General features: G+C 28.1%; 1 protein-coding gene across 3 annotated transcripts in view; it reads left to right on the top strand.

The window, feature by feature from the left end:
* The window catches only part of LOC107436095 (ileal sodium/bile acid cotransporter), a 46,105-nt gene that overhangs the window by 17,659 nt on the left and 8,199 nt on the right, over nt 1-20,247 (top strand). For 2 of the 3 annotated variants that reach the window (XM_043051433.2, XM_043051429.2), the window contains exon 4: nt 11,302-11,506. In XM_043051433.2, the coding sequence (XP_042907367.1) occupies nt 11,302-11,506 (205 nt within the window). Of the gene's footprint in view, nt 1-11,301; nt 11,507-17,541; nt 17,803-19,326; nt 19,504-20,247 lie in introns of those variants that run through there. The other variant, XM_043051447.2, reaches the window with a different exon arrangement.

The raw sequence follows: 20,247 nt of genomic DNA, 5'->3' as shown, positions 1-20,247 counted from the left end.
GAAAAAAAGTAAGGTCAAAACTACCGAAATATTGCTGGGAACACCTTAAATCTCAATAATTTTTACCGAACCATTTGGTAATGATTTTGGTAAAATTAACAATAAAATATGGCTTTATAATATTTGATAAAATTTTTCAAGTTCAGCATAATACCTTAGAGCATGATATAAAAATCATTTATTCGGCTAAATTTACTTTTCAGTTTTGTATTTTTTACTAAAATGTGTAGTACTATAATTTTGAAACACCAGATTTTCTAATAAACCGTTACCATATGAACGAAAAAATTACCAAATGAATGGTTTACATATTTTGATTTTATTAATCAGAATTATGGTTTAATTTTTACCAGAAATATCATTACCATACAATACGGTAATTCAACCAGAGTTTTTTTCTCTGTATGACTTTAGTATAATACGGCTGCTGATCATTCTCTCTTAAATAGAGCAACTCCTAATTTAATGATTGAATGGTTTCCCTCCCTGAATATTTATTTTATTTGGCAGATTTTTAGCAAAATTGCACCTTTGGTGAGCACTTAATTATATAAGCATATATAATGAACATGTTACTATGTGTTTATTTCTATATAAATCTATCATAGGTCATTAATATTCTGCTTCAGTTATTAGACCGTTCGAAATTAATTTACTTTTTTTTATTTTCATTCAGAGCTCAGTCTACCAACTCAGTATGCAATGCACGATTTCCGTTGGTTGTCCTTTCTAAATTAGAATTATATAAGTATCTGAAAAGCAAGTTTTTCTCAATAGTTTAATTCTGATCTGCATTTTTCTTCTCAATTTTGTTTCATACATATCTATTTTTTTTCATATGTTCGTTATGAATACATAAAAAAGTTAAAAGATTTACGACGAGATTAAATTAATAATAATTAAAACAATATCTCATGTAGTATGTTCTAGAATCTAGTGAATAAGAATAATTATTTATCTTTATATAATTCAGAAAATTAAAAATTATTTTTTAAAAAAATATGCTACTAATTTTGTAATCGAGTGCTTAAGATCATCAGCAACGCCTTTGGTCCTCTTAACTATTTTGACAATGAAATAATTGTTGCCATTTTCATTTGTATCTATATTATATAAAACACAAATGCTTATGCTGTTAAAAAAACCCGATGAAATTCTTTTTCCGCGTTGGCAACAAAGATGTGCAATATCAATTGAGAAAATAGTCATAAGCAAGTTCAAATTTAAACGTAACACATTTCTGTTTAGATTTAACTCCGGAACTGCAAAAATAGCGAGTAGGAGAGGGGGGAGAGAATTGTAGTTCTTACATAAATCAGTGAAATTATCTTTTTAAAAAAAGTACAGAATTGATTCAAAATAAGTTCTTCTGATGGATCTTATGATCATTAACTATAAAGTTAGTACTTCTAACCATTTGATTAAAAAAATATTTCTACCATCATATTTATCTTCTATAAGTCATTCAAACATAAATTTCCTTATAGAATGCATAATTATTTTAAGGTGAATTTCAGTTTCATTAATTTTTAAAGTCTCTAAACATTCAAAAAGATCGTAAGATTGTCAACAACACGACTACTAACCATTTCGTTATAAAACATTGCTCCAGTTATTTTTATTTTTGTTCTCTAACTTAGCTTTTTCCAATTTCCGCTGAGGAACCGTAAATGATCGGCCCTTTTTTGGTGGAACCAATAGACGCAATGAATGCATTTACAATTGTGCACATTAATTCAATGCACATTAGCAATGCACATTATAATGCACATTATAATGCACATATAATGCACATTAGCAATTGTGAACATATTAACAATGAAACGCTATTAATAATTTTGAAAATATATGATGATCCAAACTTAATTAATTTTATTTGAATGAATAATGAAATTCATATCGTTATATCAACATTATTCTTAAAATTATGCTATATGTTAGACAGTTCAAATTTTTTAAAACTATTGCTACGCAAAATAATAAATAATTATAAAAGATGTATTTTTTACCTGGAATTGCCTCATAACCCTATTTTAACATTCTGGGCAAAAAATTTTCAATTCGCTTAAAAAGTTCTCAATATATGGCGGAATACCCGAAAAGAAAAATTAACATTGAGAGGTGTAAACTGTTGACCGCTCTCTGGAATAAACTTTTGGGACCTTATTTCCCAGATTTCTGCTACTCTCTATACTTTAGGGGTTATAAATCCAAATCTATCGAAAAAAATACCTGTTTATTAAGAGAAAGTTTGTTTTTGTGCCTAATTTCGTAACAAAAATACGCTAATTATTATGCATCTTTGAATTCACTCCCTCAAACCATTAAGATTGATTACGTGAAAATATGATTATTGTGCACGTGCAGGTGATAAGTTTTCTCTTTTTTTTTCGTGCACTAAACATAAAACTTGTATTTTTTCAACGAAAGTGCTTTTACCCGCTACCTATTAAATGTTATAAATTATTACCCATAAATTAAGCATATTTTCATGTCACGTCACATGATTAGATGTTAAGCCACGAAGTCTGAATTTATGGAAGAGGAGGAGAAAAGGCGTAACTGTAGCTGTTATTCATTAAACCGAGAAATTATGCAAATGCGCGTCATTGAAAAAGAGATTAAAAAGGTTTTTGAAATTCTTCCAGAATTGATCAGAGAAATTCTTTTATCTTTATCTACATTTAGTCTTATGACAAAATTCAGTTGCACAACAGATGGTTCAATACATCTTCGAAATTCAGTGCAAATAAAGTTCGAATGTGCAATCACTCAAGTCGTTGCTGACATGTGCTGTTGACACATACAATTCAGACAATATTTTCTGTGTACGATTGATAATGTGTGTCGTGGTTGTCTAGGGATTATTTGAATGTGCATTATCAATATACGTTATTTCTATATCATGCAAACTTCAGTTAAAAAAAATTGTCAAATTTGGAATAAAATAATATTTGTTCATAGAATTGTGAATGCTTAAAATGGCCCAAACATTGCATTTTTATGGACATATTTTTAAAGACAGAATGGATTAGAAAACTTTCATTGGGCTCTTTAAGAATATGATAAGCGCTCACTTAATTTATTTTTTTTATTACTTCTTATTTTCCCATTAAGTTAACACAAAACCGAATTACTCTTTGCATCGTCTGTGTATAACCAATTTACAAAGCCCTTAGTAGTAAGTGCATTGTTAAAAAATTTGATACACAATGATAAGACACAAATTTTCAGAAACATTAGCTATCAAGATTTGAATCCTAAAAACAGTTATTCTCATTATCTCTAGAATTTTTTCAAGTTATATACTTGATTATGCAGTTGAATCGTTCAATTTTAACAAGAACATGATTATAAATGCATCAATATGACATCTGAATATGAAAATTTGAATGGAATTAATGTTCTGAACATTTTTATAAGAACAGGATATATGTTGCAATGAATGATATTGTAATTTATTCTGCCAGGAATTATTTTACTTTAAAAAAAGTTTTAAAATAGAAATTAAAGATATAGGAGGTATTTCCAAGAATTATAAACTACAGTTTCGAACCATTTAATTACTCAAAAAATACCTAGATTTTAACTCAAATGTGAAATTAACCAGATGAAAAATCGAAACAGTTAAATTTTTAATGTAAAGACTTATTATTATGCTTTGGCTATTGATTTCAAACTCGAGATCCAAATGATCCTTACATTTTTAGTGCTTTTTCTTAAAACGTGTGAAAGCGTCATAATGACTGATAGAACGTGATAATAAATTATATTTTCAGTTATGTAATGGAATACTAAATGAACTCACAGTATATATCATGTCTGGAAAAAGACGACTTAAGTCTTATATCTTCATAGTTCAAATTATTCACATAAAATAAAACCTTCTTCTTTTAATTTTTTTAGAAATATATCACTTTTTCTGGTTGCTTTTTTAAAAAAAAAAATTGTTTCAGTCATCTTAATATTTTAAAGAACCACGTGAAAGACGTGATTTGTTTTCAAGAAGAGGCGTTAAATGATGTCCCTGACTTCAGATGATATTAATTTGCATCAAGGTTTATCCTTGACCTTAACTTATCTAATTTGTTAAGTCAACATTTGATGTGTTGGAATTATTTTTCAATTGAAAATCCACAATGCCTTTATGCTAATTTTGTTGTCAATAAAATGTTTAAGTCAATGAACTACGAATATGCGTTGTATACGCCTAGAACACTCGTAGATTTTATATATTTCTTCGTGATAAATAGACAATTTTAAATTTTGTATTTGAAAACAGAAAGATGCTCTACTATTACAAAATCTGTTAATTCTGGGAGCTCCCACCCTTGCTCTCTTCCTTGATCAATCCTCATTCATCTGAGATATCTTTTAATTTTATTTATTTACAATAAACACAGATAAGTTACACCAAAATTATTTCTTTCATTTTTATTACAATTACACAAATTAAGTTTCCCAGTTAATCTGTATAGTTTAATTCCCAATGTTTAGTCCCAAAACTTCTTATTATATTTATACAGATTAAGTTCTCGATTCTTTTTAACGAAGTTTTATTCCCAAATTTTTCTATTATATTTACACAAATTAAGTTCTTGATTCTTATTAACGAAGTCTTATTCCCAAAACTTTTTTATTATATTTACACAAATTAAGTTCTCGATTCTTTTTAACGAAGTATTATTCCCAAAAATTTTTTATTATATTTACACAGATTAAGTTCTCGATTCTTTTTAACGAAGTTTTATTCCCAAAACTTTTTATTTACATTTACACAGATTAAGTTCTCGATTCTTTGGGAATGAAATACTAATAAGAGTTTAAAATACTTTGCGGCACAAAATTGATAGTTCTAAAATGGAAAGCATTTATTTTCTAATGAAATATATTTATTTTGATAGTGAAGGTATTCATTTCACAGTCCGGAAATATTTATTAAACCCTTAACCAAGATATCGGCATCTTAATAATACTTAAATCATAATATAATACAGATTTGCAATAACCTTAATTAGATATTAATTCAAATTATCATGCTATTAAGCTTAAAAGAAAGCAATCAATTTACACATTAATATGGTTCATTGTACAGAGCGCAAAAATGAATAAATAAATAAACGAATCTCCCAGATTAACTTTTGATCTAATGATCAAATTTTCACGTGCTTAGAATCAGACTTAATGTTTTGATGGAAATAATTCAAATATGCTAAATAGTGCAGACGATGTTTTGAGTTACAAAATCAGACACAAAAACGTATTTTATCTGAATGAACATATCTTTTTTTCTCAGCGAATGTGGATTTCTGACCCCCAAATATGGAGAGTAGCAACAATCTGGGAAATAGGTTCCCAATAGTTTTGTCCGGTGAGCGATCCAAAGTTTAGACCCCTTAATATTAATTTTAATTTTCGCATACTTCGCCGTATCACGAGAAGTTTTAAAGAGAATTGAAAACATTTTTGCACATAATAATGAAATTCGTTTATCCGAAGAAAGTAATATGCGAGAAATAAATTTGTTGTAATTATTTATAATTATTTATTATTTTATATAATAATAGTCGAAAGCATTTTAAATTCTAAGGCATAGAAAATTTTACATCATTTTATAGAATGTAATGTTATGTGGCGAAATGCAAATTTTAAGCAAAATAGGTAGAATAGTTTCTGGAAAATGGAATTTTGAAAATGGCAAATATTTGAAACTGTTCCTCAAAAAGTTAATAATGGGTGGCAATCACTACTGGGAATACTATTTTTAATTAGGGATTTGTAAATTTTCATTGCATAATATTTACATTAAATAAGTTTAATTTCATTTAAGTTCTTGTTTAAAATGTTTAATTAGTGCAATTTTTTTTACAGAAATAAAATGGGCATTATGTGTTCTTTATTTCTTAATTTTATGAAAAAGAACGATAATTTAAATTAAAAACGAACAATTTAAAACTTCAAATTGTAAATACTATTGCATGTTTGTCTAATATATTTACTTTAGCTTATAATCTAATAGGAATAAAATAAAATGTTGTGTAATTTTTTGTAACGGCGTTTCGGCTTTTTCTTAACCTTCTGTGTTTTTTTGTTTAAAACAGGAAGTATTTAATCTAAGCCTAAGGACGAAATCTTACATCGTGTTTTGTTTGATACTTAACCTTAGGCAAGGGAGGACTCGGCGAAACATAAAAGTATTTTTTATCAAATAGAGGAAAAAAAATTGATAAATTTACAACTACAAGCTTATTCACAAAGCTGTATTTTTGACCTTAGAATTTTGGACAATCTAGCATCACGTTGATTGACTACCAATGGCGCCTTAACACAGTTACTTTCTTCGCATATTTTTTTTTAGTGAATGAATATTTTGATTTGAAAAAAAGAATAATTTATGCTAATTACAATTTTAAAGTAAACCTTAATTAAGATTAAATAGTATTCTTTTTCTGAGTTTTAAAAAGCTTCAACTTCAAGCATTGGAATTTTAAGGAATTTTAATATTATTTAAGTATCATGGTGAATACAAACTCTGTTAAATGATATTTTTAACAACGTTAATCATAAAATTTATTTTTATTGTTATTTAAAATAAATTGCTGTTTAGTTTATCGCTTTATTCAGCAACTATTATTTTTAAACGCAGTAAAAATGACATTTTCTCACCTTTCAATATTTTATATAAAATATTTCTTCTAATTTCAGAAATGAATATTTTAGTAGGTTAATATTATATTTCCCCTATTTTGTGATTATTATTTGATGCTTAATAGTTCTAATTATTAATTTGTGTTCAATGATTATAAAATGGTTGAAATGCAATTTATTTTATTGCTTTTTTACCATATTCCACCAAAACAGTGAAATAACCATAAAAAAGATGATATTCACACCATTAAGTGCAATAAAAAAACACATATTGATTGTTTTTGCGTAATACGATTTAGCAATCAAAATTTTGTCAGCGCCAACTAGGCCCACCTTATAAAGCTACTTTGTTCCTTGCGACTGAATACATACTGTAGCTGAGAGGGCTAAATCTGCCAATCTCATAACCAGCAGAACAGTGGTTCGCATCCCAGCGTTGATACCACAATATTTCTTTCAATCCTTCAATGCATGAAGAGTTTCTAGAGTCCTGCAATCTTCAATCAATAACCCTAAGCTATTAGAATACGAAACTGTCATTCCCGCATAAATGGCGCTGCACCCACAGCGCTCCAATGGCTATTCAAGTTTTATTTTTATGGTTTAGAAATTACGCAGTTACAAAACCGTGTAGTTTTGTATTCACGGTTTTTTAACCGTACCAGTTGTAAACGGTTTCAAAACCGTAAAGATAAAGAGATGTTCCTTACCATGAACTTTTTAGTTAATTGTATGGACAGACTGCAGCCGATTATTTACCGTAATTTCAAAGTAAAAATTCCTTCAGTGCTTTAAATTTACGAACAAACTAATTGATAAAAAATTTTAAACAGGGATATATTTTTTAAAAAAAATTAAGTCATTTACCAGTTTTTTATTTTAAGATTAATAGGTATCGATATTGGTAGAAAATCGCAATTTATCAATGAAACACACATCACTAAGCCGTTTTGTTTCAGTAATTTGTAAACGTTTTCATCTGCTTAGATGCAAACGATATTTTGCAACTTTTCAAAGAGACATCTAAATGCCTATCTGATATGAAGTGAAGCGAAGCTGCTTTTCTCTTCCTCGCTTTGCCGATTTTGTGTCAAGTTCACTTTCAAGATTATCGAGAAAACTTGAACTACTTTCGAAAGAAAATGTTGCTATTTATAAAAACATTCTTTTCTGTTTGTTTACTCAATGATCTTCTTAAATTTACTTAAATAATATTTATTAGTTGCATTGGAAATATTTTGGTAAATTGTTTAAAAAAAAATTTTTCATATAAAATGTTAGCATTTGTTTAATAATCCATGCAATAAAAATTTTTTTACTTCTTTTTTAAGATTAGGAACTGTTTATAATGACCTGTTTTGAGATTGTATTAATAATAAGCACATTTTCTATTATTATATTAGGTAAACAAGAATGTTCGGAATAGAATAAAAAATTTTTATAAAAATACTCGAATCATATCTTTAGATTTTGTCTAATGAATAAATATTACATAATATCAATATTTATTACAAATAATAATTTTAAAATATTTTATGAATATGAATAAAAATTTTCAATAAAGAAAGATTTTCCGAAACAATTTACAGTCTTCTCAGAAAATTAATGAACTTATTCGATTTAGTGTATATACTACAATTCTTTAAACAAACTCAAAAATAAAAATTTTGAAACTGTTTGAAGTATTTTAATACGATTTAAACGATTGATATTTCAAAAAAAGGTGATAACTAAAGATATGTTGTCAGTTGATGTAATGAAAAATCTTCCAGCATTTACCACAGCATATATAAGTTGCATACTTCTCTATGAAAAAAGATGTACTGTCAAAACTACCAGAATATGGTAGAATTAATCTGGTTTCATAGGAACATCAAAATGCTCGGTGATTTTTACTAAAACACTATGATACTGATTTTGATAAAATTAAGAATGATATATGGTTTAATAATAAGTGATAAAATTTGGTAAATGTCATAAAATTTGGTAATTTTACAATAATTTTGGTATTTTTTTTTTCTAAATGTGTAGAAAGAAGAAATATAATTTTGAAAACTAGAATTTCCGGTAAATCGATACCATACGAGTGCACAAATCACCAAATGAATGATTTAATTACCTTATATTTTGGTTTCATTAACCAGAATTATGGTTTTTTTCTACCAGAAAAATAATTACCATACAGTACAACAATTTCACCGGAATTTTTATTTTTATTTTATCCTTCCAATACCTTTTAATACTATTAAGAAGGGTTTTGAGCATTTATCTAAAAAAATTGCTGCGATTGTGTAACTTACATATTCGATTTGTTTTTGTAATATTTTAAAGAACATTGATTCACTTTTTAATAATTTAGATATTAAAATGTGGATCACAGATTTCCTTGATTTCTTTATCGACATTCTAGAGAAAACTTTATTTCTACAGACTTGAATTTCTAAAGAGCTTTCTTAAAGAATACTGAGCCACGTGAAAGCCTTATGCAATTTACAAAAATACGAAAACTCTAAAGTTCTTTTCTTTCTTTTTCTTAAAAGATTTTTTTTCTAAAATCAACAGATAAGCTCTATTCTTCTTTACGCTATCTGATCTCAGTAACGTCAGTGTTTTATGCAGAAAAATAAAATGGCATTATATTTATTAATAATCATTATTATTTTTAAATACAATTCAAATCAGGTAAAATAATGAGAATTGTAGAATACTTAAGATCACGTTTAAGGAGATTGTCACGCGAAGAAACAGCTGTCCTTGATAGCCATAGAACTTGACACACATATTTTACAGGAAAAGCAGCTTTTTTCTTTGAAAAATAACAGTTAAAATGTTATTTTTTTCTTTCCTCGCTTTAAAGCAGGCCAAGGGTAGGTTATCGTAATATTAAATTATTGTAAAATATTTGTTTCAATTATCAAACAATATAAGTTTATTGTTAGCTGTATAATAATTAAAGCATATATGTATAAGGGCGTGCTTTATGTGATAATTTATATTATTATTAAAAAAGATTATGGCTACTGCCCGAGATTTTTTGCCAAGCGAAATAAAAAAATTACAGTTTAAATACCGAGCTACTTAAAAGGAACAACAGGTTTAAAAAATGACAGGAAAGTATATGATTTTTTAATTTTTTGATAAAAACAATAAAGCAATTTTATATGTTATGTATCAGTGAGTTTTAAATACGATATTTGCAAGGGCTTCTGTAAATTTTGCCCCCCGACAACACCATGTTGTTACCGCAAATGGTAGTTATTTTTTTAAATATTATTTTACTGTTACTCTTCCAAAATATTATTTTACTAATATTTATTGTTTGTTCTTTTTCTGTTCAAACGTAATAATGTCAAATTCTGTTGTTCATCGAATAAATATCCACAAGCATAATATTTATAAATCTCGTAACTGAAACTCTTCCTACTTTTCCTCGGAAATGCAAAGAATTTCACATAAATTCTTGCTTTTTTTTCCTTTTGAAGTAAATAATACATTTCAAATTACCATAACTATTGCCAAAATTATTAAAAACCACAAAAAATTAATACCTATAAATCATGTGAGCATTTTATTTGTCTACTAAATCGAAAATACTCTTACAAAAACATAGTCCTGAAAACTATTCATAAAATATTTAAAAAAATAAAAATAAAAACAATAGGTGAAATAAAATTGACCTAATTTAGACTAAAGTTTATCCACATCATTTTTTAAAATTACGCTTTAAATTTTATCTTTATAGAAACGTATCGGTAGTTACACACTAGCATTTTAATGACTTCAAATGTAAGAACTAATTCAAAATATTAAACGTTTTTTTTTAGAAAAAGCAATAAAACGCAAAATTAGGAGAAATATTTCATCACCTCCGAGATAAAGTGAAACCTTGAATTGCTTGATGACTGCAAAAATTAAAAAAAGAAGAAAAAAACACTCTTTACGCATGCCTTAAAACAATTGCAGCTTTCCTGCAATTTGCAAACAATTGCGTAGTCTTCAAACAACAATTAAGCATCACTAAAAAATGAAACAAACATTAAATAATGAAATTTTAAAAGAACTTAAAAACAAATTTTTTTAAAAAGTTTGCTTTTAAAGAAAAGTAATTAATTAGTGGTGTATGTTTTTGAAATTAAATACGTACTATACATTTTTCCATTGTTAATGGTTTTGTTTTTAGCTTTTGCTCTCCAAATATAACAAATAAACAAACATTTGTCTCTCCCAAAAATGACAGCAAATGATGTTTAACAATAAAATTTATCCTGATTATTAAGCACATCAGAAACCTCCATTTGTCACTAGTTCATTTACACATGACTCACACTTAACATACATTTATTTACCCGTATATGCCCGTATTTTCCAGATCGCAGAATTTCAAGAATGAAAAATCTGAATATGTCCAAAGATATCATATCTTAGTACTTGAAAATCATATCATTTGATAAAATAAAAAAAAATTAAGGTGATCCGTGTTTTATTTTGCGTACAGTGTACAGTTTTTTCAATAAGATCTACAAATTTACAATTCTACAGTTTTTGAAAATTTGCGCTTTGTTTTCTTAAACTGACATTAAAATACATCCATATTATTTAAATCAAAATGTATAGTTATTCCGACATTGTTTGACATTGTTTTCTTCCTTTCAGTGTTACAATGACTACGTGTTCTACGGTGGCTGCCCTGGCTATGATGCCACTAAACATGTGGGTGTACGGACAGTGGCTGGAGACAGGAGCTTTGACCATTCCTTACAGTAAAATGTCCATTTCTTTGGCTTCTGTGACTGCACCAGTTGGCGCTGGTATGCTGTTTCGGTGGAAGTTTCCCAATGCAGCACCCTACATCACAAAGGTGAGTGACGTCATCCTGAATGTTTCTTTTTTTATATTAAAATCTTGGAGGTACACTCGGGAACCCCGTACATTGTTGTGCAAACTCTCAGAAAATCATGCCCAATCGATTTGCTCCCAAACGCACATTGCTGTATTCGACAAAATGACTTGCTCATATACCAAGTCTGGGTTCTAAGATATTTTTGTTTACCCCAAAATCAGACATATGAAAGTAATTCATGAAAAAATAAACAATTAAGCAGAAATAATTCTATTAACTATTAGTGCAAAATTCCAATTTAACGAGAAAAAAAGGGGTATCAGCTGAATTGTCATTCCGTTCAAGAAGCTAGACTGTCGGAGCCTAAATCAGCTTCATAATCATTAAACGAATCTAAATGGACACAGGAAGCGCCTTCTAAATGCCTTACATCTATAATGCAATACAATGTATACAAAATTATGTACTGAATTATAATTTTTTTTCAGTCTAATAATTTCAAAATGATTTATCAGCTATCATAAATTATAATATTTAAGTATGTTTATCATGAAATGCTGTGTAATAAGATATAATCATTGTATTACTTTATACAATAGAAATACTGCTTTAGGTTAAAGTGTAGAATCGGGGGCCCCTAGGTTTGGCTACAAGTTTCAATTGTAAAGTTTTGCTGAACTCAGTTTCTGGTTACTATGATATTCTTTTCTTGCAATCTCTCCTTATAATAAAATATACGTCAGGTATATCCTTGCCTATTCAGTAACTAATTCATGTTTCATTTTTATCATTAAAATGTGTCCCATTGAATTTAGTTACCGAATTTTAAATTGTATGTACTTTTGAAACTTCAAACATTTAAAGAAAAACTTAAAAATATTTACAGCTAAGAAATTTGTAAATTCTATAAATAAGTTCAATAAAACATATTTTAATGACTAAAATAAAGTAATAATTATTCAGAAACATTCACTAGTTACTGAATAAATAAGGAAATTCTGGACCTAATTCTCCGTAGATTTTACATGGAAGGAATAAAAATATTTTGTTCTTCTTTTTGCTTGAAGAAGCTTCTTTTTGCCCCCCATAAGTTTAACAAAGTTACAAAAAATACAATAGCATGCATTTTTACATGTTTTCCAACAATTTCTTTAATTTAGAATCATTTAAATAAATGTATTCCACTTTTGTATGCAATTTTTGCAGATGTTTAATGAAGTATTATGATTTTTCTTCTCTTTGGCGAGGCCTTGGCATATCAAAAGAATATTCTGGAATGCATAAGTCACAAGTGATTTGTCAACCGTAACCATTTTAAAGTTAGAATTCTCAATAACAAAACTGTTTAAAATTATTTCGCAAGATTTAATGATAAGCATTATTTGTTTTTCTAATTTATAAAAAAAAAAGAAGAAAGTAAAAAACTTTACGATCTGTTCTAGGTCATGTTATTTTATCCCATGATACTCGATGTCTTAGCTGGCTCCTATACGAATTTTCTCTAAATAAGTGCCATAAATCTTACTTATCTTTGAATTTATATCAAGAAGTAAAAGTATTATGTTCTTTATATAAATAGTCATATTGTTTCGCAATATATCGAGAGATTAACGTTCTATTAAGACACTGAGGAAAAAAGAAAAGCATGGCCAAATCTGCCAGAATATGGTAAAGTTAAACGTGTTTCTGCCTTTACGACAACACCAAAAAGCTCGGTTATTTTTTACAGAAGCGTTTTGTTAATGATTTTGATAAAATTTGCAATAAAATATAGCTTTATAATTTGCGATAAATTTTAATAAATGTGGGGAAACTTGGTAATTTTATCATGATACCTTAAAGCAGGACATAAAAACTATTTATTTGGTTAAATTTACTTTTCAGTTTTGCATTTTTTTTACTAAATGTGTAATAATCAGAACAGAACTATAACTTAAAAAATCAGAACTTCCGATAAGACGTTTGTATATAAAGGGAAAAATTACCAAATGAATGGTTTAAATACCATATATATTCTTGGTTTTATTACTAGAAATATGTAAATACTTTTTTAACCAGAAATGCCATGACTATTCAGTAGGGTAATTTCGCCAGAATTTTTTTCATCATGAACAAATTAAGGCTATCATTCCCTTTGAGGCTGGAATATTGCTCAAGAACTAATATTCAAATAAAATCTTAACTCGATTCGTAAACTTATTTACTTACTTTATTTAATGGGAAAAAAATAAGTTTATACACATTACTAATTAAGCAAGGTCCCTGCTAAAGTTCACAGAAATGGCAGCTATTTGCAAAACTTTAGAAAATTGTAAAGACATAAATCAGCTCTCAATCAAGACATAAATCAACATTAGCTTTTTTCAGTATTAAATAACAATATATTGAATAACAGCACTTGAGGCCGATATTGCGTAAGCGCCTAAAGGCTCAAATATTGCGTAAGTGTCTAAAGGTAGGAAGGGTTTGGTGATTTGCTTTTTTTCTTTTCTTTGTTGATTGAGGGGAGGTATGTGCAAAGTTTATGTAAGTCACTGAAATCCTTTTATTACCAGAAAGAAAAAATTTATAGGCTAAAAAAAATTAACAAGAAGTCTTAGAAAAAAATTATGCGTGAAAATTTTTAAATTTGATATAAATGCTAATTTTAGGGAGAGAAAAAAAAATTCAGGGAGTTTCAAAGCCTTATAAAATAAATTTAAAAGGTAAATTTTACTTGAATGTATTTCTAAAATTTTTAAAATTGCTTTACTACAGTAAAAGCTAAAGAAAAAAAAAGTGAGATTTTTTTTGCGTAAAAATTGGAGGGTGTCAGATTGCGTAGTTTTGCTGACAAATGGGAAGAGGGGGGGGGGGAAGTATAGCTCAAAAATGTCAAAAACATACTCACGCAATATCTGAACGCTCCCTTAATATTATAACTCGGGGCTCGATTTGTAAGTGAATCGAAGAGCTCGGGAAATATAGTGGTAAGTTACACTTTTTTCAATGTGACCAATTTTATTTTCACTATTTCTATTAGCAGTATTTAGCTATCTTTTATGTTTATGAATGAAATGCAAAATGGTAAAGAGTTACATAACTGCCTGATATGTTTGAGTGAATTCTAACAAAATAATAATTATTTCTAATTTTTTTTATAGTAATTTGGACGTGAAGAGTTTAAGTGAGACAATTTAAACCTCAAATTCCTTTGTTTTCAAAATAATTCAAGCCTAAAAAAACAACAAAATTACTTTTTCGTGTTTCAGATTTACTTAATCTTATCTGATACCATTTTTAAAAGGTAATGAATGGCAACAATTCATCAATATTAAAAGCTCTGAATGTCAAGTTCAAAAAACACGCCAAATGTTATTTATTTTTCTTTTTTAAGTCTTTTTCAAGGATTCCATCAAGAAATTGTACTTGGCGTGACATATACAGAGCTTCACGAAGAAAATAAAGACAAGCAGTTATGCAAACTCTACTGTAATTTTCTTGATTGAATAATTATTTAAACTTGGGGCGAATCGATACAGCGAGTTTATTTCGTTTTGTTTCTTGGAATAAATATGTTGAGGGACAGCATAGAATTATAAAATATTTGGTCTTTCAAGCTATTGAAGGTCACCGACTAAAACCCTAAGCATGGAAAATCAGCTAAAGCGGAAAATTTTAATTTATTTAAAATTGAAGGTCGCACGAATACTCGTGTTAATAAGTCGCCCATCACTCTACAGCATAAAGGTGTAATTACCCAATTTAGAAAGAGGAATAAAAAAAAATTTATTTTAAAAATTTAAATCGAAACAATTTTTTTCTTTTCTTAATACCTTAAATTTGATAGACATTTTTAATGAAAATTCGAGTAGCAAATATTACTTGTTTTAAAATCGGTGCAATTAATTTATTAAAATATATTTGATATTTTATAACTGTTGATTTAAGGCCAGTAATATCTTCTTTGTCAAAAACTGCAAGAAACTAATGCTTAAAGTCTCTGTTCCATTTGATAATTTAGCGCAATTTTAATTGCAGCTTTTAAGTCTTGATACAGAGCTATTATTTATAAGAATACATTTATAAGAATATAAAGCATATACTGTATAGAAATATATATATATATATATATATATATATGCTTTACTCAAAAAAGGCAAACTTCGTTGCCAGTAATTGGTATGACAGTATTCTATATCATAGCACCGTTTATGTTTAAAATTTCTATGGCCATTTTAGAAAGGATCTAAATAATTACTTTGCAACTAATTTTTATTTCCATAAGAATACGAAATTAATCTAAATTAATACTTAACGTATACTAACTATTCACTTAAATTATTACTTAAGACAACATAACAAAATGAATAATTACTGTAGTGCTGCCAATGGATGGAGAAATGTCCGACTGTATGGTGCCATATAAGAGAAATATGTATAGAAATTATCGTTAGGAACTCTTTATTAAAAATCATTACATGGTTTATTTTTTCATTTGAATTTCGTCAGTTCTTAGCAAATCTAAGTCAATTTGTATTGAGCTAAAATAATAAAAAGCGCCTAAATTCGATAATGTTTAAATAAACCAGATGAATATGTGCTCGTGTATAAATTAATACAGAATTTTGATAATGCTGATTGTTAGTAAGTCAAATATTTCTCTCTCTCTCTTTATAACTGTTATTATTTTTTGGCACTAATCATTAAATTCATCACATTTTTCTAAACAACAACGCATGTGATCAATGCAAAACAAGTAGGCACACATCTTGTTGATCTGTGTTGGATTTTACACAAAGTAGTATTTTATAACGTATATGAATAAACTAAGCATTCTTAGATGATAGAGATGTTTAAGCTCATGTCACTTGAAGAGAATTAACATTCAGTTTTGTATCAATTTATGGCTTAACTACCACTACGATTATTAATCATCAATCCACTAGTAAATAAGACACGCTAACTCGATTTATTATTGGGGTACCTTTCGATAGATGAAGGTTAGTATAGACGTTAACACTATCTCCATAAATTAGTCATGGGAAAACGTTTTAGCTCCATTAGTGACTCAGAAATGCAAACAGTTGATGGATTGCTGAAGGTCAATTGAACTAGTTCGGCATATATTGTCTGATATGTTAATGTCTAAATTACTTGGTGACATATAGATGAAATGAAGATTATCTGATTAACCTTGATACGCGCACCTAATTAAAGTAAATAAGATAATTATCTTATTTACTTAAGATAATTATCTAACTTAGTTAACCAAGCTAGGTTGATTATATGTGCCACAACAACATATAATGTTTTACCAGTAACTAGGTTTTGCACATGCTACTTTAACTATTTTATACGTGTTTTCCATTATTTCAGGTTTTTTGAGTGCTGTTTTATGGTTTTCATATATTTTTATATAATTTTTCTTATTACATTTAATTGTAGTTAAGTCCTTTTTTTTTTTTTTTTTAAATTAATANCCTTTTTTTTTTTTTTTTTGAAATATGAACTTCTATGAAGTTATGACATGAACAGAAAGCGTAACTTATCTGTCTTATTTCTTCTTCATTATTTCTACAATTTGGGGTGAGTCCTGACATTCACCGTAAGTTTATTCTAGGTAGAGTGTGGCCTTCAGGAGAACTCGATTCGTCTCGCGTCGTGACGGGTACTATGGTTACGAGAAAAGGTCACTTCGAATAGGGGTGTGGGGTGAATAGTTTTGTCTTAATCTTAGCGTAGGTCGTAGTGAGTAAACCAATCGACCCCTTCTTTCTTCCATTTCACCCCCATTAGAAATGTGCTCTCGCTTGTTACCATAGCAGTAGACAGCCCCAGACTTTCAGTCTGGAGGAGTTCTCCTCAAAGCCGCTTTATATATTTGCTTCCAGCGACTATTTTTCATCCGTCTTTTGAAATTACTGCGTTTTAAAGTTGGTCATATTTCACCCTGTTATATTTTTTTTGAGAGTAAGAAGAATTGAATTAATACACAACTCTTGCTTTTTTTAAAATGTCAAGTGCTACAATTTCACTTTTTAAGCATATTAAAGATTCAATATTGTTTTCAGATCGGAAGTTATTGTGGATTTGCTATTATCTTCATCTGTCAAACGATGGAACTGATCATCTTTCCTGATATATTCGACGGCATCGGTTGGCAGTTTTACGTAGCTTTGGTCATTCTTCCATTCATTGGTCTTTCTTTGGGTTATGGATTGGCCTTCATCTGCAGACAACCTCCGCCAGTTCGAAAAACTATAGCAATTGAATGTTCCATTCAAAATATTGGAACGGCATTAACCGTTATCTCCTTGTCATTTCCTGTAGAGGTAAGGAAAAAAATATTTACCGGTTTGGTCAATTTAATTGATTCCACAATCCATTTTTTGTTAGGAAAAAACAAAATCAATGATTAAAATTACACTGAGAAAAAAAGGATGGTTAAAACTACCAGAATAGGGTAAAGCTTCCCGTGTTTCAATTTTAAGGACTGCGTATTTTATGTTGAATTGCTAAGAATTAATTGTCTGAAACTATATTATTAAAGAAAAAAAAACACTTTATATAGATTTTTTGAAATTAATTTTAACATTTTTACTATATACAGTTAGGTAAACTTTGCTGATAAATTTGAAAATGCTTTTTTATATTAAGTTTGGGAAGAAGTTTTCAATTACGCATAGTAATCTGTCTTAGGTTTAAACAAAAGCTTTTAAATTTTATAAACCTTAGTCTTCAACCTGAATAAGCGAAAGAACATTTTAATTTTATAAAAAAAAAATAATAATAATTTTGTTAAGATTTAACAAGCTAGCAATTTCAATTATATTAAAAGTAATCATAAAAAATTAAAATTGATAAACAATAATTAAAAACAATCTATTTGAATTTTTAAAAAAAAAATCAAAAATTTTTTTTTGAAAGCTTGTTTAAAATGCCTGTCAATGAGCATTTTTTTCAACAATAAATGCACTAAATTTTATTTTCGTTGTAAAATTTGGAGGCAAAGAAATTATGCCAATATTTGTCTTGTTGCTTCTTGCTAAATAAAATTTATATTTTACCATTTAATTTGATAGAAATTAATTAGATGCACTGTAAAAAATACCTGATCCAATTCCGGTGAAAATTACTAGCATCCTGGATAAAACTTCCGTAAAATTCATTTTATTGCAAAATCCATTTTTACCTTAAAATTTTATACCGTAATTTTAACAGTATTATCTATTTAATTACAGCAATTCAGTGATTTTACAGCAAATATTACTAAAATATTACGGAATATCAGATTTTTTGTTCCAATATTTTATAGCAATGATAAAGATAACTTTAAAAAAAAATAATAAGGTAAAATTGCATTTTACGGTAAAATGCACCTGCACCCTGAGTGCTAGTACTCTTAAGCATGATTTGATCCAGAATTCTTTCATAGAGCTGAAGCTAATTTTCCAGGACGTAGTTTCCATGTTCATTTTAACAGGCACTAGTTCAAGCATAGTTTCAATTCGGGAAAAGCTATTTCATCTACTGTTTGTTTAAGATAAGTACTCTTCCAGACATTCGTCTGGAACTGTGGCGGTGACTATGGTAACGAGGTATGATTATTTCAAGTAGGGGTACGGGGTCCTTCTTTAGGACTGGTTTCGGCGAGAGAAAAGGAGACCTCTTCATCGAAGCTACCCTCCCTAAAATGCCCTATTCTTGTTTCCATAGCACCAGACTGCCGAGGACTTTGTGGCGGGAAGAGTACCTATCTTAGACAAACAGTACCTAATATTTCTGTTGATCGAAGAGTGATTTAAACACATCATTGTAAATACATTTATCTAATCGTGAGTTTCCTTTATTTTCAGTTGCAAAAGAAGATTTTGGCTTTCCCATGGTTGTATTCCTTACCTCTTATAACTACTGTCACAGTTACTTGCTGTTGTTATCAACTGTACAAGCGTACTTGCTTCAAAAATAGATTCGGATCTTGTGAGAAGAAATTGAACGGCTTGGCAGGTAAGGCATGATTTTCGAAATTCAATGATTCAGATTAATTCAATTTTATTAGAAAAATAAGATGAATTAGTTCTATGGGAATTTTCATAGCGATATTTAATTTTCAGAAAAGACATTCGGAAATAATGCGTCCTTTTGAAAATTCTTTAGCTAAAATTATTGTTTTTTATTTTGAAATTTTTTATGACTTCTGAACACTAAGTGTTTTGAACCAGATCCTAAGTTATTATCAACAAGTATTTAAATATAATTTAAAAAATGTAGTGTAAAATAAATTCATGTGCCTGTAAAAAACTAAATGTAGGAAGAAAAAAGGAATTTAATATCTTTGCAATTGCAGAAAGTTACAAATAAATCATCTAAAATTAAGTAATATAAATTATGTAAGATTGACAATCTACACAAAAACTAGCAGATATATTGAATGCGAACTTAATATAAAGTTAATAAANCTGTATAGAAATATATATATATATATATATATATATATGCTTTACTCAAAAAAGGCAAACTTCGTTGCCAGTAATTGGTATGACAGTATTCTATATCATAGCACCGTTTATGTTTAAAATTTCTATGGCCATTTCAGAAAAGATCTAAATAATTGCTTTGTAACTAATTTTTATTTCTATAAGAATACAAAATTAATCTACATAAATACTTAACGTATACTAACTATTCATTTCAATTATTACTTAAGACAACATAACAAAATGAATAATTACTGTAGTGTTACCAATGGATGGAGCCAATATCCATATATCCGACCG

The sequence above is a fragment of the Parasteatoda tepidariorum genome, chromosome 2 (genome assembly GCF_043381705.1).
Source record: "Parasteatoda tepidariorum isolate YZ-2023 chromosome 2, CAS_Ptep_4.0, whole genome shotgun sequence".
Classification (NCBI taxonomy): Eukaryota; Metazoa; Arthropoda; class Arachnida; order Araneae; family Theridiidae; genus Parasteatoda; species Parasteatoda tepidariorum.
This window is presented reverse-complemented; position numbering and strand designations above follow the sequence as displayed.